General features: G+C 40.1%; 1 protein-coding gene across 1 annotated transcript in view; it reads left to right on the top strand.

Moving 5' to 3' along the window:
• The window catches only part of OCA2 (OCA2 melanosomal transmembrane protein), a 177617-nt gene that overhangs the window by 11851 nt on the left and 142809 nt on the right, over window positions 1-22957 (top strand). Inside the window, exon 2 of the mRNA XM_042867669.1 lies at window positions 12234-12520. Coding sequence (XP_042723603.1) covers window positions 12255-12520 — 266 coding nt within the window. The 5' untranslated portion in view covers window positions 12234-12254. The remainder of the gene's footprint in view (window positions 1-12233; window positions 12521-22957) is intronic.

The raw sequence follows: 22957 nt of genomic DNA, 5'->3' as shown, positions 1-22957 counted from the left end.
TCTCCAATCTGATGTGAAATTCATACATATCTTCGAATAATATGTTTCTTCCCAAAGTGAGATCCATGATTAAATTAAAGACTTCGGGATGAACCAATTTCTCTAATCATCGCCTTCCACTTTCTTCTTACTGCTAGGGTGAGATTTCAACGTTGTTTTAGGGTAAAAAAACACACCCTGTATTACACTGGGATTGCTGCAAAGTTTATGTAGGTCAAATAATCTCCTTGAAGATAATAGTCTTTATTTCGAGCAATCCTAGCACTCATTTACACTGCTTTATCTGTGAAAAAAGGATCTGGAGTAGCTACAGTGCATCTTGCACTGCTTTTATGGTAGGGAGAAGAGTAATTATTGTGAATGTCAGACCTAATGGTTTTGTCTCCTTTCCCTTCTGTACTTATACCAGTGCTCCGCAGTAGGAATAAGTCATTGCCTCCTGAATATAAGGTCAGGGACTAAGAACACAGTGGATCCAGTTGCCATGCTACAGGTTCTTAGCTCCCTGTTTTGCTCTGTGAATAGCAGATGATATTTTCCAAGAGTTAGTTTTCAGTACGGATTCTTGAAGGGAGAGCACGATGATGAAGGGCAAGAGAAAAAACAAAGCAGTAAAGGCTGTGCTTATAGGTTCCTGAGCTCCTCCTTTTGGGACTCAAATTACGCATGCTCATCTGAACTCAAAAGCTTACAGCTCTACATGCAGTAGGATCTGCCTTGATACTGTGTCAATGCTGTGCCGCCACAAGCCCTGTGTGGATTTTTCCCCGTAGTCATGAAAGGGATCTTGCTTCTCCACAGCCACCTTACTGAACTGCACAACAGCCAGATTCCCCAGGGGAAGTTTTCACTTCAGTTTCAGTAGGTAGAGCCTAAAAATCTCTACTGAGGAGTAGGAAAGAAAGAAGTAAAGAAAGAAGGGGTAAGAAATTGAAAGAAAGAATGGGAAAGATAAATGCATGTCTGCCTCTCTCTTACGCTTAATCTTCCCAATGTTGCATTGCCTGTTTGGTCAATTTTGAGTTTTCAATTGTATAAGGCTGTCAGATCACGTTGGACTTAGTGTTTGAAAGCCAAAAATTCTAAAGGAGCTGGAGGATCATGTGGCTATTCCTCCAGCCAAGTTTCCCTCAGATCTTTAAGCAGCTGCTTCAGAAATGCATGCTTGCTTCAGACCTTCTGGAGACTGGGAGGGCACAGTGTTTATTGGGATTCACAGAATGACTTGCTAATGAATCTCTGGTGCAATGAGCTTTCTGCAGAGGAACATATAGTCTTGTGAATACATGTGAATGCCTAGGAACATAAGCATTCATCAGAGGAGGTTTGGTTAATATAATCAGCATGCAGAGCCCACTTTCATTGCCCGTTTTGGTAAAACATAGTTTGGTGTACTCTTATGTACAGTGCAAATATTTTGCTGAGAAAATGCAGTAAGTATTGCTACTGCAATGCACTTTCTAGTGCTGTCTGCCTCAGGATCTCAAAATAATTTACAGCTTTGCTGAGGAGATCTTACTTGGTAAGTGTTATTTTGAAGGCAAGGCCCACTCTTGCCATGAGACAAGCAGAGAGTGAAGTGGGAAACAGTAATCTTGACCCTCATCTCCAGTTTGGTGGTGGCTCCTAGGCTTTGGCTTCACTCCCAAATGCTTAAAGCAATCCTTATTTGCTGGAACAATTAAGTTGCTTTGTCACGTTGGAGATTCTCTTGCTTTTTCTTTTTAATGCGGTAGGAAAGCTTTGCTTCTGTGCAGCATTCAAATGATCTTCTTCCTAGGGATACATAAATAAAGTCATTCATTACCAAATTTCCACTGTAGAGCAGTTCCAGAGAATGGAAATGAAACAGCATTCCTGCTGCTAGACCTTCCCTCCTGCTGTGGGCCTGAGGGGCTGCTCTGCCATCCCTCCCTTCCAGCATTTCCCTTCTGAGTGCCCCTGGGAGCACCTTGCCAGCATGGTATGTGCACTTTCTCTGTATGATTTTAATCCTGTGGCCCTGGGGTGCACTGCGTAGTTTTCCTTCAGAGTCATGGAGCCAGACACCTTCTATCTGTAAGCAAATATATCTTGCAAGCTCAGCATTACCAGCCTGTCTTATATCTTAGAAGGGCTGGATGTGAAGTCGAGTGAAGACAGTGGAAGGACTCTCACTAGCCTCCATTTGTTTTGGTTAAAGTCCCGAGGCTCACATTCCATACATTTTAGCTTGGATTTGGATTTTCATAAGCTTTTGCACTCCAGAAAGCCGCCAGGTTCACAAATCTACCTCTCACTGTGTGTGCTTTCAGCCTCTTGGTTTTGTAATAACATTTTAAGCTGAGAGAGAAATTAATGAATTTGTCTGGACTGTAACGTGAACCATGCAATCAACAGCATGAACACACTAGTTTTCATTGATGATGCTGTACTCCCTTTGAATCTAAGAAGTAGAAATGTATATAAAAGCAGGCTCATTTGCAACACAAGGCAGTTATAAAGAAGTGTATGGCAGTCGGGTACTAATGGAGTGACCAAATTCCAGAAAAGTAAGTTGTAAGTACGTGTGTTTTTGTTTTCATCCTTGCTTACTCAGATTGGTTGATTTTTAATTAGTACCACAGGTTATTAAAATACTCCAAACTGAAACTTATTAGCTTAGTCACGTCTGGCCCTACTCTGCTGAAATGAAAGAAAAACTGAATCAAATCCCTTTGGCTATCTTGGAAAGAAAAATAAGTACTAGTGATACTAATGATGTTTGAAATCAGAATATCTATGCCCATTTACAGTGGTCAGTCTGGCTCCTAGAATGCATTGCTGTTTGCTATCTATCTCAGAGTGAGGCACTGTGGTAACAGTTCTGAATAGAGCCATGAAACCACATAACATAAATATGCACATAAATATCCTTTGCCAACAAATTACTTGTACAAAGTCAACAAAATCTCCAATTTTGGACCAATGAACATGGAAATGAATACACACAAAATACTTAACAAACTCCCTTACTGTCCCTTCTTGGTTTAATTATCTTAGATTTATTATGGCCAGTGTCAACAAATGATGGGTCGGTTATTTTCACCTGCAGCAAAGTAAAAGAAGTGCATAAATATTTACATTCATTTTGAAAAATATAATTGTACCCAGCATGCTGCTTTGTTGGTCACTGAAATAGTTGCTGTGCTAAAGAACACTGCATAAGCAAACCCCACACTAATAGATGTTAGGATGAAAAGAGAAGCTAGAGCTGTGTCTTTGTCACTGCTACCTCCACTTATGTTCTGTAGGAAAAAGTCGTATTTTATTCTGCTTTGATGCATATTCAAAATAAAAGAGAAACCAGCAGTACCATGAATTCTGCTCTTCTGCACTTGTTGGTATTATCTTTTTCCATGGCACAGCTGCGAAGTCATATGGATGCTCTAATTCCTTTGTTCAAAGAGACTCCTTATCATCATCTTTTCTACGAAGTAAATTTAGGCTAACAGCGGACATGAGAAATGTGACATGAACACTTATTTCCTATCGGTATTCTAACTGCTGCAGCAATTCCAAGCACTTGCAGTTTATCAAGTTAGACACAAGAAAGATTGACACTGTGGGAATAACAATCATCTGGACATGTCATTCTGGGTGCAATAACGCATTTTTCTGCACTTCATTTTAGGGAGCCTGGTCTTCAGCTTGAAAGTCATTTGTTAAGAACTTCTAACATTTATTAGCAGAATATGGGCTAATAAAATAATAAAATAATAAAAATAAAAAATGGCCTTTGATGTTTGTATTCCTTCTCAGCTTGGTGATTTATTTTTTCCTTAAACACAACTGAAAATAACCAGGCTTGTTTGAATGAGTTCAAAATACAGTGTCAATTATCAACCTCTTCCTACTGGTTGCTTGCTACTAGAAAATTGTACAAGTCGTTTATAAGGATTTAAAGACCTCGATACACAACAAATAGAAGAACAGAACACTGCTATATGCTTAGTCTGACATGTCTGAAGACATGTCTTTGGGTTAGAAACCCAAAGTAAAAATAGCAGCTCCAGCAATCTTTAACAAGGACCAGTTATAAGTAATTTCAGATTTCAGAATAGTCTTCTCCAACAGCCTTTCTGCCTCTCCTGTGGTCTCCCTGTGCTGCTTTTCCTTCTAGCAGTTGGCGAGGCCCAAACCCTAGTGGGACCGTGGAGCCAGATGTTATTCACCTTGACCTCAGTAGTTGCCCACAGCTGCTCTTTAGGGTGATCTGAGAACATGAGACCCCAGTGCTTTCCCACGAATATATAATGATCAGTTATGACAGTGCCAAAGAGAAGTATTACACTCTTAAAAGCCCTCTAGCGAGGCTGTAGTGCTGGAGTTTTCCTCATCAGTGTCAATCATTTCACCTTCTTACACAGAAGTGCCGTGAAAGCCCTTCGGCATCCCAGCAGGCTATTTAGCTTTCTGGAGACGTGGTATTTGCTACTGATGTCACTTTTGAGAGAACACAGAAACACTACCTTGATGGCATAAAAAAAGGTTGCAGAGCTCAAGGAGGGAAGAAATCCCTCTCTGGGTTTGCATTTGAATCGTAATAGCAAAGACACTGCTTTTCCTTTCAAACCTGCTTAGTTTCTCAGCGTCTCTTGATCAAAGCAAAGAGCATATGCTGAATGATTTTCAGTTACATTTTGCAAGTCTCTTCTAGGATGTCTTCTCCTCTCCAGAAGACCAAGCCCTAAATAAAAAAAAAATCTGAATATTATATCATTTTCCTTCTGATACAGCCTCCTTTTAACATAGTACTTCGAGTTTTTAGACACATAAGCTTACATGGCAGTGATGTTGCTGCTTTGTTGGCTCCAGTGAGGGTGCCTCACAGCCCTTGTACTGCACAAAAATATTGTGCTTGAATTGATCAAGTTGTCCAGTGGCTTGTATTAACACTGACATTCATTTTTCTTTTCCTTTTCCTTTCACTTGCTCAGATAAACATCAAACACTTTAATAACTGTGCTGTTTCAGAGATGTGACAGCATTAAATCTTCAAACGGCTGAGACTCCATATTGGTCTTAGTAACTGTACAAAGTTCTTCATGGTACAGGCTTCTTATTTCCAATGACTGCATTCCATGACACAAATCTTGTGATACTTGATGAGAATCATCTCATTTAAACCGAGATATCTTTCTAGTATGCAACTCCTTTACTCCCACATCCCTTGGCAGTCAGCAGGAGGTGCAGACATTTCTGGAGCACAGTGCACTTATCCTGCTTCAAGTGCTGAGTCTCAAATGGTGGTCTGTTCCTCTCTCACTCCCTGGGCTGTGTGAGGATCTAGGCCATAAATTGGGGACTTAACCTTACAAAGTACTGTTGCTTAGTTCTCTATAGCTCTTTTCAGAAAGACTGGTGATGCAGTGGCGCAGGCTGCACAGGGAGGTGGTAGAGTCACCATCCCTGGAGGATTTCAAGAACTGTGTGGATGTGCCACTGAGGGACGTGGTAAGTGGGCATTGTGAGGATGGATTGAAGTTGGGCTAGATGATCTCAGTGGTCTTCTCTAGCCTTAGTTATTCTATAACTCTATGATCTTATAAGACGCTTTAAAAGTCCTCCTACTGACTCGAACACGCTTTGAATCAATCACTTAGGCAGATGAAATAGGAAAGAAAAAAGGAAATTACTGTTTTAGCTGGGATTTCCTCCCTTCCTCCCTTCCCTTCTTCCTCCCTTCCTCCCTTCCCTCCTTCCTCCCTTCCCTCCTTCCTCCCTTCCTCCATTCCCTCCTTCCTCCCTCCCTTCCTCCCTTCCTTCCTCCCTTCCTCCCTTCCTTCCTCCCTCCCTCCCTCCCTTCCTTCCTTCCTCCCTCCCTCCCTCCCTCCCTTCCTCCCTTCCAGCAGCTGTCCTGTTCTATTGTCATTCTGCCTGCAGTACTCCCTGTTCCTAAAGACCAAACTGATAGCTCTTCACTTAAATTATTCCTTCAGCAAGGACTCTTGCAAAAACCCTCCCCAGACTCACTTCTTAGACTAAGCAGTGAGCAAGAGCAGAGCATTGTCATAAAGATGTTCAGGGATCTTTTTTTTTTTTTTTTCTTAAAAAAACCAAACCAAAACAAAAACAGAAACAAAGCTCCCAAACCCAAAGCACAACAACTAATTTTGAGGAATATCTTTTCTCATGGAGTGGAACTTACATGGGGAACTGAAACTCTCAAACAAGGTGCTCAGTTACCATCTGGACAGTTATGGGAATCTCTGTGTCAATGGCATCATCAGCTTGATGGAATGAGAAGCCATAAACTGTGTTTTTTTTTTCTTTTCTTCTTTTCCCCAGTTCTTAATCCAACTGCCCACTGCTATTGATGACCTCAAGATAGATACAAAACATTTCCTTCCTCATCTGTGCACAAAAGCTCTATGAGACCATTCCTGCCTATGCAGAAACTCTGCCTCCTAGCTATTTATAGCTATTTTATCCAGATGACTCCTACAGCAGGAACTATCCTCGTGTGGCTAGGGATTTTAAAACGTCTGCTCTTTTTTCATTTGGGGGAAATCCCGTTTCTGGCAGGCGGTGAGGCTGCCAGCAGGGGTCAGCGTCTGCCCGTGTACGTGCCGTGCTTTTCCTCCTCTCTTCTCAGTTCCTTTTCTTCACCGGCCCGAGAGCTTAGCACTTTCTTGAGATGCAATTGGACATTTTCCTTCCTCAAAGGAGCTCCGACCTGGGCTGCTTGCTTTTGCTGCCCGGAGTTGCACTGTCTGTGGGACTTACTTTAAAAAGAAGACTAGAACAAATCTTTTTTTCCTTTTGCCTGGTGGCCTGCAAGTGGTTTCTCTACAAAGTCTTCATCTCACAGCTTGCAGATGGTTTCCCCATTGAGCTAGTTGAATCAGCCCTGTACAATAAGCTTCCCCAGTAGCCAGCTCCCCTCACCATGACCGTCATCATGACCAGCTCGGGTCAGCACCAAACCCTGTCAGCAGCCACACCCAGAACCCACATAGCTTCACTTACTGCTGCCCTCATTCTGTGAGGTCTGAGAAGCAATTTGTCAGAGCTCCTGCTGAGCTGGGAAGTCATTAAGAGCCATAATCTACCAAGGGCTGCATCTCACCAGCTTAGCCACCAGATGGGCAGTTGCCACCTTGCAGCACCCCCTCTGTATTGCAGCAGTGAAATGTAATGGTTTCTGATGAATTCCTGTGAGGTACCATGGCTGGAGCCCTTCTTCCCTTCCTGGAAACCTGTGTGTCCATTCCTGATTGCCAATATAAAATGCAAGGCCACAGCAAATGACTCTGTGCTGCCTCAGCTCTAGCAGATCTGGCCGTTCAGTGCTTGGGTCAGGAAAGTACAGCACTCTCAGGCAGACACGCTCCTCCTGACTAAGGGTATGCAGCAACTTACTGTAAACTGTGAAATTCTGCTAGTGTGTAACAGTGATATTTTAAACACTTTACAAGCTGATGGGAGAGAATATAAGGTAGCTGGGCTGTAGTGATTTGTCCTGTCTGGAAGCAACCAGCTGGAACAGCTCACCTGATAATAATTTGAAACAATTTCTTCTTGGTCAGGCCCTATTGGAGAGAGAGCTTCTTACAGCACATCATCCCACTTCCACTTGCTAAAATAGCCCAAGCCCATACCTTGGGCCAAGAATTCATGGTGAATGCAAATAGGGAAGCTTACTTAGATGTCTTAGATACAAGTCTCAGGCAGTCTTGTTTTTGCAGCTGGAGCATAATGCTGGCTCTAAGAGGTCATGCTGATAACAGTTTAACCACACAATTCCCCTCCTGCTACTGATGGCCAGAAAAAAAAGAAGAGCCCAAAAACATGGAAAGGAAAGAAACCACATTCTGTCGTGGCCTGCCCTGCACTTTAATCTTCCCACTTGGTTGTGCAAAGGAGGGTGCTCCATGCAGCATTATTCTGTGCAGCCCATAGCATTACTTTATGGGATAACAAGGATCCCATGTGTAGGAGAGGCAGGGTTTTTAGAGAAAACATCACTGGAATATATTGTCAAATAATGGATGTCAAAGTAAGATGTTACACCCTGTATGCCCAAACCAGTATCTTACTTCCTACAGTTAGAAACATTTTCTATTTATAAGAGAAAACCTACGAATTTAGAAACACTGAGAATTCTTGCTTGCAAATTGCAGTGTTAGACACACCAGCACCTTTCCTCAATTTAAATAAATATAAATAAACGTGTTTCGGCAGTCCTTATGCGGGAGTTTGTGTGTGTGGTGTCTGTTTTATAGGCTGCAGCTCTAGGGATGAGTTTTCCTGAGTTCTTGGCCAGGGATATGCATGGCAATAGATCTGCAGGGATCAACCTGCTACAGGAAGATTTCTGAGGTTTAATGCTGACGTTCTGATCTGTTTCTGTGGCCACAGGCTAAGAGCAGCTCTTGTCCTCCTTGCTGCTGAGACAATTTTTTGGTGTGTTTACCTCAGGCAGCCAATACAGTATCACTTGTCTGACTTGTGGGGAAGCAGTCATGAAATGTATACCTGGAGGGAAATACATACACAGAAACGTGCCTTGGTGGTGCATCTGCCTGTGGGAACTCTCAGTGTAAGCAGTGCATGAGCTTCCTCTCAGCAGTCCCTCTGGCCTCTGCAGTGCTCTTTGTACAGGGGCAGGCTGAAAGAGGAGTCAGTAGGATAGAAGTTTATTTAGACTCAGATGATGCAGAGAGCCTTCTCAGGTGGACAAGATTTGGCTTTAATTACTCTTGGGTGAAATGCTTCCCAGCAGACGTGAACAGTGGGGGATGAATGTAAATGTTGTTGAAAAAAAGGCTAGGGGTATACCATGTTAGCAGCATCACACAGTTCTTCTCCCAGTAGTTATTTTCTTAAACTTGGGTTTCTGTTTGGTAATGCAGAGGTGGCTAAGTGTAAAGGTAATATTTTTTAATGTATTTTCTAGTCTTAGTGGGAGAAAGGCCTTGAAACATGATGAGATATGCAAGACAGAAAATATACTGCTTATATTATCTCAAGATGTCATATTTTGTAGCCTCATGGGCTCTAAGATTAAATTCTACTTCATTTTTGTTTTCAGAGATGCTATGCTGTGATTATTGATTCTCAGGAATATAATGGTTTAAATGATGATATATTACTAGCTACATCATTTGCCACTAGCATTTTGTTTTGCAACTAAAAGCAGGTTACACAAAGTCTCTTATATAAAACATTTTAGATAACCTGTTCATCTTATTAGCAACTGAAAACTTAAAGAAAAAACAAATTATTTGCCAGTATTCTAAAAACAGATGTTCAACTGCTTGGGCTGGGATGAAAGGGATGAAAAGGGATAACAAATATTGCTTAAATATTGTATTAACCCTTTCACAGTCAAACCCTAGATAACAGTTTCTAGCTGTGGCTATAAAACCTTTGGTAGTACATGGCTCCAGACAGATGAACACAAAATGAACTTTCCTTGGTCAAAATATCTCCTCACCTTCTCATGATAACATCTCACCTGTGTCTCCTTGCTGATGGTGACACTGTAAATAAGAAAAATGAAGGAAAAAAAAAAGGAGAAAAGTTCTGTAACTACAGGGAAATGTAATCATTTGAGAATTTCTTGAATGGTAAATGCACTGATGCTTCAGAAGCTTAGATACCATGGTGATAGTTGCCTTAGCAATGTTTAGCTACGTAGGTAATCACAATCAAACCTGTCTCTAGTGGCAAAATGATGCTGTATTATTTTGTTTTTTTGCAAAGCTTTTTTGAATGTGCAGTACTGTGGTTTATGATTTTGTATTCAGGCATCAGATTTTCTTTCAAGCTTCTTGTCCTTTTATTTTTCACTGATGTTAATTCTTAAAATAAATGTCTTTCATGTTAAGGTTCTGTACTTATAAGAGCCTAACTGATTTAGTCCTTACTCACCTCAGGATATATCTATTTCACACTTTTAGGGTGAGGCATGATCGATTATAGAGTTTGTGTTCATGTTCTCATCTTAAAAAAGCTAGTACAGCTGAAGCTCATGTTTCTACAGCCTGACATCACTTTAAAGCCTGTGTATTTTCACAGCAGGTGTTCAGACAAACCAAATGTTATGAAAAAATGTAACGAGTGAGCAGATATCTTAGTTTTGACTTACAGAGTGTCTTGATAAAACCAGTACATAATTCCATTAAGTAAGAATGAAGATGAGAAATTGTCTTTTCCATTTGCGGTTGGAAGTACTTGCATTCCAAAGTTATCTAACAGTTATCTGTTAGAGTGAAAGGCAGCTTGGGATTTTAGCGTGGGCTGCAACTGGTAGAGCCACAGGCTACCAGAGGTGGCATAAGGGTGTTGGTGGCTGGTGTTGGCCTCTACAAGCTGTGAGTTGGTTCTCCCGGTACTGCCAGCCATTGGTCTCAAGGTACAATGCAAAAAAGTGTAGCTCTCCAAGCCTCTCACTCAAGACTATGTCTTGGATCACCAAAACTCAGTGTTTTCTAGACTGTGGAGATGCCCCAGATCAGCTCAGTGGTGGTGCATCTGGTACTACACCAGCCATACTTGTGCTCTTTATACTGAGTGACAGATGTAACAACAACTAGAGGAAAACCAAGTACAATCAAAGGCTTATTTGTGTTGATGCTAATGAAGGGAAGAGTCAAATTAGTCAAACTACCTATCAGGACAGATGCAGAAGATTATTATGTGAAAGCTAAGGATGCTGGGAGTAGAAAAACAAAGAAATGCAGTGCTAGAGAAAGAAATGCCACCTGGGGAAATTCTTATTAAGATTTGGTTTGCAAGCCTGCCTTTGCTTGTAGCTGAGATCTATGTTTCTAATGGTATGTATTTTGGCCTTTCCTTTCAGGAGTCTCTGTCACATTTTAGTCTGTATGACCAGGACAGCCTAAAGCTGCACAAATCCATGATTAGCTTTTTGTTATTTCCATATGCAGTGATTTCTCCTGCTGAGCCTGTTCCCTGGAATGGTGTTGTTTCTGCCCCATGGCTCAGTGCTTCTATCTTCCTGTCCTTTGCTGAGGTCTCCAGAGGAAGGAGCGGAGACAGGCTCCAGAATGGCTGTGCTCCCTTCCTGTGGGGATGCATGAAGCTGACAGACCTGTGTACCGGGCTGTTGCTGTCCTCAGTGGTGACTTTGTCACTTTGCAGTCGAACAGGCCCATAATTACATCCCTCAGCGTGTGTTCAAGAAGGGCTGCTCTCTAATGCGGTCTCTGTGTCTGATTTGGGCACTTTGTGATATTCTGAAGTGCTTTTCTTTGTAACTTTTCACACTGAATTGTAATGATTAGAGTATAAAAGCTTTTCGACTGTTATGCACGAAGTTTTATTATAATCATTTTTAATAATCATATAATAGAACCTAATTTTCAGCAAGGTTGTATTCACATTTCCTAAGTGCCATTGGCAGCTGGTAAAATGGAATGCTGTCTCCGTAAACCTCAAGTATCCCATCTGCTTAACAAGGAGCTGCTGGCTGTGGTACCACTTCAGAGCAGCAGTGGCTTTCTGTAGGCTGGGAAGACAGTGCAGGATCACTGCTGTGGGCAGGGGAGGAGCTGGTTGAGTTGGTGAAACGCTGTTATGACAACCCCAGAAGATGTTATGCAATGGGAGATTTTCTGAGCCTGGGGCCTCTGAATAGGTCCCAGGCCTGTTTCTGGGTGTCAGGTGGCGGACAGCAGGCCAGTAACTAGGCTGCATCCAGCAGGAGCTTGGGTCTTAACAGATTGGCCAAAATTTGGTTCCCACTTTCCTAGTGCTAAGAGGTCTGTAAATCAGAGATAATTCTTCCTGGCATTAGCTGGATTTCCATTTACACAGATGTAAAAGGATTGGTGTTTTAGTTTTTACTTTATTAGTACAAAGCTTGCTGATAGTGCTGTGGCTGTTTGTTTCTTGTTAAGTATAGACTCAATGCCTGTCCTCATTGATCCGGAGGTGATTCTGGCTCATTGTGTGGGACAGGAGAGTGCAAGTTCTGGGTGAATTTGTGGGAGAAAATTATGACAGACATGGAAAAGGTCTCTTTACATGTGTCTATGCTCTCTATAATGGCTAATTTTGAAGTTGCAAAGAGGTTTAAAATGTTGGAATTATTCCTGGTTGAAATAAATCTACAAGGGAAATAGCTAAAGGTGAAAGAAAAAAAATAATAAATCTACTGGTTGGCATTTTTAACATACTTATATTGGAGTAAATACTGAGTCAATTCAGTTTAGTCCTAATATATTTGTTTTTGCTTTCTTTAGGAGAACTGCCCCCAGGAACAGATGTACTTGGATAACAAGGATGACAGTGTGGTTTCTAGACAAGAAATGGAGCTGAATCAGACCCCTTCACATCAAACCAGTTTATCTGCAAGAGTGGCAACCAAACCGGGGACCAGAAGTTGCAATGAGCTGTGGCTCTTAAAAGAGTATCATGGCATGGTAACGAGTCTTGGAGAGCCACACACCCCCTGTGAAAAAGCAGCAATTGAAGAGGATGGCTGCGTTGCTCTGGGGAAGGATTTCACTCAAGTCCCCATGCAGGGAAGGTAAGAATAAGGACAAACACAGTTTTTCTCCCAGTTCAGATTTATTTTTACTTTCTTGCAGAGAAGATATGTATTTTCAATAAGCAATTGTTGTTTCTCCCCTAAAGAGAACGGGAAGCTTAATGGGGACATCAAGGCAGTTTTAATTGCCTAAGGACAGTGGTAGATCATTAGATTTCCAAACTAATCTCAGTTTTAATAGCAGCCATGGACCAATTTTGTTTTTTCAAGATCCCATTTCTTCTCTAATTGGTGTCACAAACCACACAGAAATAAGGATTGTTTTCAGGTGACACCCCCTGTCCCTTTAGGAAAGCTGCATGTGAACTTCCAAACTGCATCATAAGACCTTAAAGTGAATCACTATGGCTAAGACAGAAAATATAAAAATGGCACTGATAACTGATAATGGATGTGATGTTGCCACATCACGTATTGAGGGTAAAAGGAATACACTCCTTGTGTATCCTTTCATGAATCAGGAAGAGTGTAGCTATGGGGAACGGTTGTCCAGTCTTTCCTGGTGAAAAAGATTAACAGTACTACTTATAGGTATTCAGAAATATATAAAGTATATGTATATGTATATAAGGTGAGAAAGATGTATCTATCTGAGCTCCTGAAGAACACAGTCTGCTTGGAGGCTTAAGTTTTGAGCAAGATGGCTTAAACTGCAGTGGTTAAGTAGAGTATCAGCACAATTTCCAGATCCTGATGCTGGAGACTCCTGTTATAGGTCAGGAAAAACATGGTAGATTTCAAAGCAGATTAATGTTTGAATAAGACTTTAAAAAATCAATTAATTAAAATTAAACAGAAACATATTGTAGATCAGAAGTGTAACTGGAGTCCTGGTGAAGTCTCACTGTTAGTTAAATTGGCTTTTCAACCAAAAAGTGGTATTTCATTCCTCTTCATACGGTTCTCTGCTGCTTCTATTAATTTAGGAATTGCAGTCTCAAGGGCTTTTCATAGCTCTGGGCATGCTGGTCACATCCCTGCACTGCTGGAAAGGGGCAAGGTGTGTCCTGTACCACTACATGTAATTTAGAAGGAAATCTACTTGTATTGGGCATTTTGTAAGTTCTCTGATCTGGACAAAGCAGAATCAGGTTAGCTAGATGAGCTTTGCTGCTCACCTTGCTTCCCAGAAGTATACATGTACTCTGTAAGTCTACATCAAACAAAGTCAAGGTTTTATGAGCATGTGAAGGTATTTACTTCAGAATGAGAATTGGAAATCGTTATGGCTGTGCTTTTGAAATATTAAAAAATAATCAAATTGACAGCTTGACCACAAAAGCCCCATAAATCCTTTAGAAATGATTTTTGGGGTATTTGAGGATTTGTTGTGTTGACTAAGACTTTTATGGACAGATTAAAATCTTGTAAAAGTTCCTTAGTTCAGCATGTGGTAGTGTTGAGCTAATGTCATCTGGTTTTAAAAGAGTATTATAAGTACAAGTTGGATGCAGTGTCAGGAGGAAGGCAGGAAAAATGCATCTGTAAACAAGGATTTTCATTTGTGAATTCTCATATATGTCTAATTACTGATGTGTGTACAAGTGCTGTGTACTGTCCTGTTAACTGTCCTGATACAGGAATTGAAAATACTGTCATATTCTTATAGACTAGCTGTCACTCTGCTGACTGTATTTCTTCCTGTTTACAGGAATTTTTGTACTGGCTGCATGTAACTTACTATGAACCATGTTTGGAAATCATGATCACCAGTGCTAGAGATGAAAAATACTTTCTAAACTATGGGGGAGCCCACCTTCCTGCAAGGGCAGGCAGTAGCTCCAGATCTTTTGATAACACTGTTTTCCTATGGAGTAAAATTATGTGATTTAGGGATAGAGTACGATTAAAGAGCCATTTCCATGCTGTCTTATGGGCAAATACATATATCTTTTTTTGTAGTAATAAATTAGGGATTGGGAAAGCATCTCCTAAAGTTCCTTCTTGTTTGATTTTTACCTCTCTTGCTTCTGCAACATAATTGATTTTTTTTTTTTCATGTGGAGATGAATCTTATCTGTCAGTGTGTATTTTAGCAAATGTACACTAGGTGCAATTAAAACATGAATGTGATCTGTATGACTCCTCTAATATGAGTAATTACCCTTAAATCATTGGGACCACTCAACAGAATGCAGATAAAAACATGAATAAACCTTTGCAAGTTCCCAAGTTGTTTGATTAGTTTCAGCAGAATAATAATTAACTTTTAATGTAAACTGTTCTTTGACTTGGAAGACTACTATTAAAAAAAGAGGAGACCTAATCCTTTTTTTCTTTAAAAGGGTTGGCTAAATTGGCATGCCTGTTTGGTTTGTTTTAATGCATCTACTTAACTTAAATTGCTGAATTATCTTTCAAGGATAAGATTGCCAGGCTCTCTAAATTGTTCACATTTACGCTGACACAAGACTGTCTAAAGAATCTATCCAAGAGAACACAGGATTTATCTTAGTCACTAAAATTACCTTTAAGAAAATGTTCTTGAGTTATCTGGAGTCTTTTTTCTTTCTGAGCAGAGTAGATAGTCACCCTGTTCTGGTCTGAACAGTTCCATTTGTCTGCAGCATAATCCTGTGGGTATTTTGTGGCTAGCTAGCATACGGTCATGAGCTGCCTGCCCATCAAAATGCCATCTTGTTTCCATCGTGTATTGAAGAATGGTTCCCTTCAGGTTTTACTGCATTGCATTAGGCTGCCCAGGCTCTATGTGAAAAAGCTTTGGACCATCTGTGCTGGTCCTGGAGCATCCTTCAGGCTGAAAGAAGTCAGCCTTCTTGTTAAGACCATACTTCCTCCAGTATTGCTTGCTGCAGGAAATACAGGCATTTTCTTCTGAACTGGAATGCAAATGAGCTCCAGAGTTTTTCAGTGGGAATGCAGCTGGCTGAGGTGTATGTTTACACTGAACTACACTATCTGCTATAGCGTGCTCTGCTGGAAATACAGGTTTTAATGTAGTACAAAACACCAGTGCAGACTTATTTTTGATTCTGAACTTTGTTCGTTCTCCTTAGCCTTTATGAAAAGGATCAATCTGGCTATTTTTAACATCTTATTAACGAAAGTTGCATTTGCGGTCTATAGACATTGATCCAGGACCTTCTTGAGTCCCTTGCACTGCAGGAAGATTTCACACTGCTCTGTGACAGCATGGACAATGTTCTTTATGTCTGCCCTGACATATTCAAAAGCACAGCTTACTTCCTTCCATCTTGTCTCCGCATGTTCAAGTTGTGGTCACAAAGGAAGGTTCCTTGGTTACCTTGATCTTATCATCATTAGTGCTGATTCCACGGGAGAAACCAAATGACATGGCTTTGTGCCAAGCAAATCTGAAATTCTCCTTTATGATCCACAGTAAGGGAGCGATATCAGCTGCTTTCAACTTAGGAATTAGTGAGCCTCAAAGGCCACTATAGAAAAATATATTTCTAAAGAAATAAGATGTATAGTAATCCCATGTAGCCAATTACTTTATGATGCTATTTAAAACTATATTAATGAAAAAAGAAAGGCCTTCTTTGGAATATAAAAGTGATGGAAGAGTGGATAATTGAGGAACTATACCCTGTGGCATTCATTTCATGTTGCCCTTCTGGTCCCTTTCTCTCTTTGATGTAATTTCTGGCTGTACTTCTTTTAGGCAGTCAGGTAATAACACTGACTTCTTAAAAGTAGGGAGAAAAAGAAACAAACAAAAAAATAATGGCAGTTCTTTTTTGATTTTGTTGTGAACTTTTAATGAGAAATTAGACAGTGGGAAAAAAAAGTGATCAAACCAAGACGTCGAATTACTCCTCTGAGGTTATGTTTGGATGAATTTGGCACTGGAATTTGTTGTTCATTTTATGTTATAGTCCTTGGAAGTTTTTTTCTTTAACTTTTATGTCTCGTTAAAAAGATTAATCTCCAGAGTAACAAAAATTAATCCCTTATTTACTTATTGAATCTGCTTGAATTTGTGTTTCATCAAGCAAACCTATTTATTTTAGCATTTCTCTGGTCTCTCAGTTTCATTTACATAATCCTCACTTCTGTAAGAAAAAAATGAAAATAATCAACCAAATCAAATTCTTCCTTTGACCCAAGTCTGTGTTCACGGGATCAGTAGGGAAATCATTGGTTTGTGATGAGAAGGACTGTAAGTCTGCTCCTAGAGTGATAGTGGAAGGAAAGCAGAAATGTGGTTGTGTGGCGTGAGAGAGCTGTTGGGCTCCACTTGAGCAAAGGATGCTTGTTCAGCAGAAAGCTTTCATTTAGTTTTCTCTACTAATGAAGCATACTGAGACCTCACTCATGATATACACGTGTCTGTTCAAAGTTATTTAACTTTTCTATTGCCATGTACAGTTAAAAACCTCAGTGCTTACTTATTATAATGACTTACAATGTCTCAAACTGATAATATACTACCATTTCTGTTCTATCGTTAGCAGACTAGAACCCTAGGTGCTCAATTGTTTTTTTTATTCTGACGGAATGCTTTCTTAAACAAAAATCCACCAATATCAATTTTCGTTTTGAAATGTTCAGTTGAAAGAATTAGAGCATATTAATTGACTATTTCCACTGTCAAGCTAAAAACGATGCTCAGCACTAAGTGAAAAATTTGCAAAGTACCAATACGCAAATATTACACTTGAATTCCTGTGAGATTGTAAAAGTCAAACGAACAAACAAAAAATGCTATTGAATTTTGCAAGCAGCTGTTCTCTTTCTAATAATTAATAATATGGTTGTTTTGGGTTCTTCTTAGACATCTCTCCTAGGCCAATTGTGGAAAAATGCCAGTAGCCTACAAGATTCAATCCTCTTTAGGCTGTGACAGATGTTTTCTCATGTAAAGCTCTTTTTAAACGGGGGAAGGTTTTGTCAGCAATGATTTTTATTTTTTGGTATTATAATGTTCAAGTGTGATGCCAACCAGAGAGCCAGACTTTGAAAAGAAACGTGTTGCGTAGAGGCAATCACTGCTGAGCAGGAGGGTTGTATGGGGCTTAAAAAGCCAATGTGAGGAGTTGACAAAGTAAGATGAAGCAAATAACTCATTCACTTGAGCCTTTCTTTGAGAAACTGTCCTGCATACTTTGTTCCTGGCCCATGTGTTTGTGTGAGAGTGGTAGCTCTAACATGCTAAGCTATTTGTGGAAGAGAGAACTTTGCAACAGCAGGTGGTCAAATGAAATTAATTACTAAGAATTCAGTTTTGTCTTCAATTTTCTGCCATGTGGAGGAGCAAAAAATTTACAGATGAGTATTTTCTAATAGTGAGGGGGAAAGGAAAACTAAACACTAAATCTACAGCCTGCACCTGTATGGCTGCTTTGTGTGAACATGTGAGTAGGCAGAGGCTATGTTGCAGCTGTTCTTCTGTAAATGGTATGCATGAAAACATGGCAACTCTTCCATTGGCCCAAACACTGAAGTGGGAGAACTGAGCTAGAAAAAGCTGAGAGTGAAAACAGTTATGAAAGGGTGTCATGAAGACTGATGCTAAGCAATAACTTGGGATTACTTGTTCTAAGACTCCTTGCAGAGCTTGAACGTCAGTGATTCTGAGGTAGACAGAATCCAACATCTTAGCAGAGAATAAGAAGAGGGAAGAGCCCAGGACAGGGGCAGTTTGGCCTCACAGTGCAGTCAAGGAAGAAGTAATGCCTATGTGACTGTTTTACTTATGCTCGTTTAATTAATTAATTAAACATGCTCTGTTTATGTAATTGACACAAGGTGTAGGAGATGGACGTACATTTCCCACCCACCTTAGTTCTTAAGGTTCACCAAGCTCCAGGGTATTCTTATTTATGTTTTTTCTCTTTCAATACATCTCTGAATCTCTGAATCATGAAACATCCATTGAAAGAGGAAATGGAAGCCAGATATCTTAGTTTCAAAGTAAATTTCCTGATAATCAGTGTTGTTTTATGTCTTCCTCATGCTCCTTCTTCCAATGGCTATTCTATTGAAAATGTATGGGTCTCAAGGGAGAGAGGAAGGATTTACAGGATACTGTTGTTTCTAATAGTTAGGGTAGCCAGGTGAGAGCTGGGGTGTCTTAGTTCATACTGGGTGTATGCCAAAAAATACTGCCACAGCCTCTGCCCAAGATTGGCTCTTGGAGAGCTGCTGCTGAGCATAGAGGGGGGAAGAGAGAGCTCTAAGACAGATATCAAGAAATTGCAGAAGCAGTAGAAATATTGAGAAGGAAGAATGCAAGCCCTTGCATAGGGCTACAAAGAGACCCTGGGGAAAGGTGCAGTACAGTATGAAGTAGAATGAGACCAGTATGTGGTGATCTGTGGAATGAATTAGATAAAAGTAAGTTGGTGCCGTGGTTGTAAGCCAGACTTTAATGTGATTGCTCCCTGGTTATGATAAAACATCCTAACTCCTCCAACACTGCTGTTAACAAAAGACTATGAAGGTCAGTTCCAACAGAGTTAATGGCACTCCTTGTTTCCCCTGAAAGCCTTGCGCTAGTCAGTACTTACAACTCTGTTTTCCAACAAAAAATAAGACATGTTAGTGAGATAAATCCACTTAATGCCCTTATCCCTCTAAAAAAGACCACAAGCAGTCCCACTCTCAAGTACAAAAGTAAACCTTTTGTTTCTCCCCTCTCATCTCTTTTCTTCTCTATCTTACTGTTTTAGTACATAATTCTGCTTGTTAATAGAGATGTGCTTCTGTTTGCCCAACACTTTAAATGTCTCTCCTGTTAGAATTAATTAGCATCAGAGTGGTTTGTCCTCTTTCATTAGAAGCACTGGAAGTCATTCCTCAGCCACAGCAAAAATTTCCAGGGTAGCAGTGGTCATACATTTAAAAACTCAAGTTCATGCTAAATTGAATGTAGCTGATGGCAAAATAGATAAGTGTAAATGGAAAAAATTAGCCAGTGAGTTTAAAAAAAAAAAAGGGTCACAGACTGTAGACCAGCAAATCAAATGTTTTTTTCAAAAACTGCTATTCATAAGGAGCTCAAGTGATTTACTCTCCAAAATACAGCAAAAGCTGATAAATGAGTCACCAAAATGCTTACTGACAGTGACCAAGCAAGCAATTCTCTGCTTGATAAGTACTAATGGGACTTAAGGGGCAAACTGGAATAATTGTGCTAATGGACCAGCAGAAGTCAGACCACACAGAGTTCTGTCCACAGCAGGTCAGAGCTAAGTCAAGGACAGCACACTGAGCTGGAGCCAGGTCCTATCAAAAAGAATTAATGCACTTGAGTTTGGGTTTTTTTTTTTTTTTTTATCTTTGCAATTTTTATGATTTCTTTCAGCCAGGGTGAAATGGAAAACAGATTGGCAGTTAGAGAAACTCACAGTTTTCAGAAATGCAGCAGAAGATACTGACTCAGTACAGCCTGTGAATTAGCATCATTCAGAAGCAGCTGTGAAAGGCTGTAGGTTTTGCTCACACCTTCTGAGCTATTCCCTTTTCTATGCGAGTCAGTAGGGACAGTAAACACAGTCCATCTGCCAGTGATCCAGGAATGTTTTTGTGAGAGCTCTTTTGCCTGAAGTGAAGCTCTGGCAATGACAGAGTATGAAAGCTTTTGACTCAGACAGCCACGCTGACAGTCACATTGAACTGCTGTGTGGCAGGGAACTGCCTTTGCTCTTTGAGGAGAAAGCGCTATGTTATTGATGAACTTATTGTAAGAAGTCTGATCCTTAATAAATACAGAGCTTCTTTGAGTAGAGTAGGTAAATATTTTTAGTGACTTTTCTACCCACTCTTGTGGGCTTATGCAATTAATTTTCTCTGCTGTTTATAAAATAAAGAAGTAAAAGAAGCTTGAAATATACTTTTGTCTCTAATCATTCTAGGAGTGATAGAAGCAAGTCTGCCTCCTCAGCCATGTCAGTGACATGTGAGCTGCAATCCTCTTTAGGAGTTTATTGACAGCTGGTGCATCGTGTAACCCTCTTACAGTGAAAAGCAAGAACCTGAATTTAGTGGATCTGTCTGATAAAAGGAATGGTAAACCTGGAAAGGAGTGTAACAAAGAACCCATTTCTGTTTTGGCTGATGTGTCTTTAATTGTGTAATCTAAACAGCAGGGTTGTGCTACAGCATTATGTAAATAAGCAATTCTGTAACATCTAGCAGCATGTGGCTTCTTTGACAAGTTGCCCTGTGTACTGTATGGGGTGGCCTCCACTGCTTTTTAGTCTAGGTCAATACAACCAAATTCTCAATGCAGAAGTGTTGCAATAAATTGTCTCCAAAAATGAGCTAAACCAGAAACTGTAAAGAATAGAGAGTAAAAATTTTGATCATCAGCTTGTGGAAAGCTATTGATTTTAACCATAAATTAAATACCAACATACCCTCATTACAAATCTGTTCATAGTTGTATAACAGTACTGAAGAGGATTATGGGGCCAGAAATATTCCAACTAGACTATTTTTTTTTCAGAAGACAGACTATCCTTGGCAGAAAAGACTGATAGGTTTTCAGAAATATTTGTGTGTATGGGTAGGACGCCAGTCACAATTTTGAAGCTATTGCTGTGACAACTGAAGTTGAAAGAGCTCCATTAATGTCACTGGACCTGTCATACTTATCTTCTGCTGGAAGTACGATATTTGTGAGGCAGAACACACAAGAGCTCCACATCACAGGCAATTAATGAATGTACTAATATATGTACAATTTAGAGGAGGACTGCTCATATAGTTTTTCAGTTATACACAATTGAACAAATGTTTTAGGTAAAATAGAAAAAAGTTAATTTTGGCTCTTCATACTTGTCAAGCACTGTATGAATCTAGGGAGATTTAGGTCATACAGATGCCTTCACAGAATCACAGAATTGTAGGGGTTGGAAGGGACCTCCGGAGATCATCGAGTCCAACCCCCCGCCAAAGCAGGTTCCCTACAGTAGGTAGCACAGGTAGGCGTCCAGGCAGGTCTTGAACGTCTCCGGAGGAGACTCCACCACCTTCCTGGGCAGCCTGTTCCAGTGCTCCGTCACCTCACTGTAAAGAAGTTCTTACGCACATTTGTGCAGAACTTCCTATGCTGCAGTTTCTGGCCGTTTCCCCTTGTCCTGTCTCCACTCACCACTGAAAAGAGTTCAGCCTCGCCATTCTGCCCCCCACACCTTAGATATTTATAGACCTGGATCAGGTCCCCTCTCAGCCTTCTTTTCTCAAGACTGAACAGACCCAGATCACTCAGCCTTTCTTCATAAGAGAGATGCTCCAAGCCCTTCACCATCTTTGTGGCCCTCCGCTGGACTCTTTCCAAGAGATCCCTGTCTTGATATCAGAAAGTATTGACACCAGGTTCCTTATATTTAACAGTATCCTTTTACTTGTATATAGAATCAGGCACCAGCTGTCTACTCAGATTGCACAGTTTTTGGAAACTAGGTGTTTTGGTGTCATTGCCTATATCACATTTGGTCTTTGTTAACAAGAAGGATGCTTGTTAGCATCCTTAGTTTAACTGTCCTATTGAGGTTACAGTGTTTGGTTGTTGACCAAAGTTAAATTAATATATAAATTGCAATAACACCACAGGGTTGAGATTCTGACCAGGCCTATTGCAATGAAGAAGAAATGCTGATGGTGTCTATCCTGCCTTTCTAAATCAGTAGCCTTTAAAAAAAGAAAAAATGTCTATATGTTTCTGTCTTAAGTTCAAGTTTAGTCTTTTAGCTCTACCGTGCATCATGATATTTTCCTTCTCCAGCTTACACTTACATAATGCTTCTAGATGAATTAATTCCTGTAGCTTTAGTTCTTACACTTTTCTGGTTAACTTTCATATTGCATGACCTTAACATAAAGTATATTTCTACTTCTCATAGACTTTAAAAAACAAAATTTTTTACCAAGTGTAACCTACTTTTAAGTGTCGCGAGTTAAGCGTAATGTCATCATTTGGTCTTTAAAGCTGTTATTTTTGTGTAGAGGAACAAACATCCTTCCATGTTGGCTCTTGAGAAGCAGAAGAGCTACTTAACGTGTTATAACTTTAAAGAATTATGACTGCTGCTGGTCATCTTATTGCATCTCTCCAGTTCTCTCTATTAAAAAAAAACAACAGCAACAAACACAACTCTTCATTATTGCTCTGCCTAGAGCACATACTTACCCTTCTTTTTCTTTACGTTTCCATATTGTTGGAGTACCCTTCACATTTCCTGCTATGTCACACTGTACTGATAATTTCTTTCTGCAAATTACTTGTACAGACCTTATTAAAAAGACTTTTGTTAGTTCAGTGGCTGTTTATCCTGGCAACAGTCTGTCACTGTTTTATTAAAAAAATATTTGTGAGAAGCAGTGTTTTGTTAACACTATATCCAGCTTTCATGCATGTGATGTATGTTTCAGTCTTCTATTATTTGGAGATGCCCTTACCTTAGGAACACTAAACCTTTTTAATAC

This window comes from Lagopus leucura, unplaced genomic scaffold (assembly GCF_019238085.1).
Source record: "Lagopus leucura isolate 7727_CA_CO unplaced genomic scaffold, USGS_WTPT01 Super-Scaffold_100001, whole genome shotgun sequence".
Lineage (NCBI taxonomy): Eukaryota > Metazoa > Chordata > Aves > Galliformes > Phasianidae > Lagopus > Lagopus leucura.
Note: the sequence above shows the minus strand (reverse complement) of the source record. Positions and strands in the feature narration are given on the sequence as shown.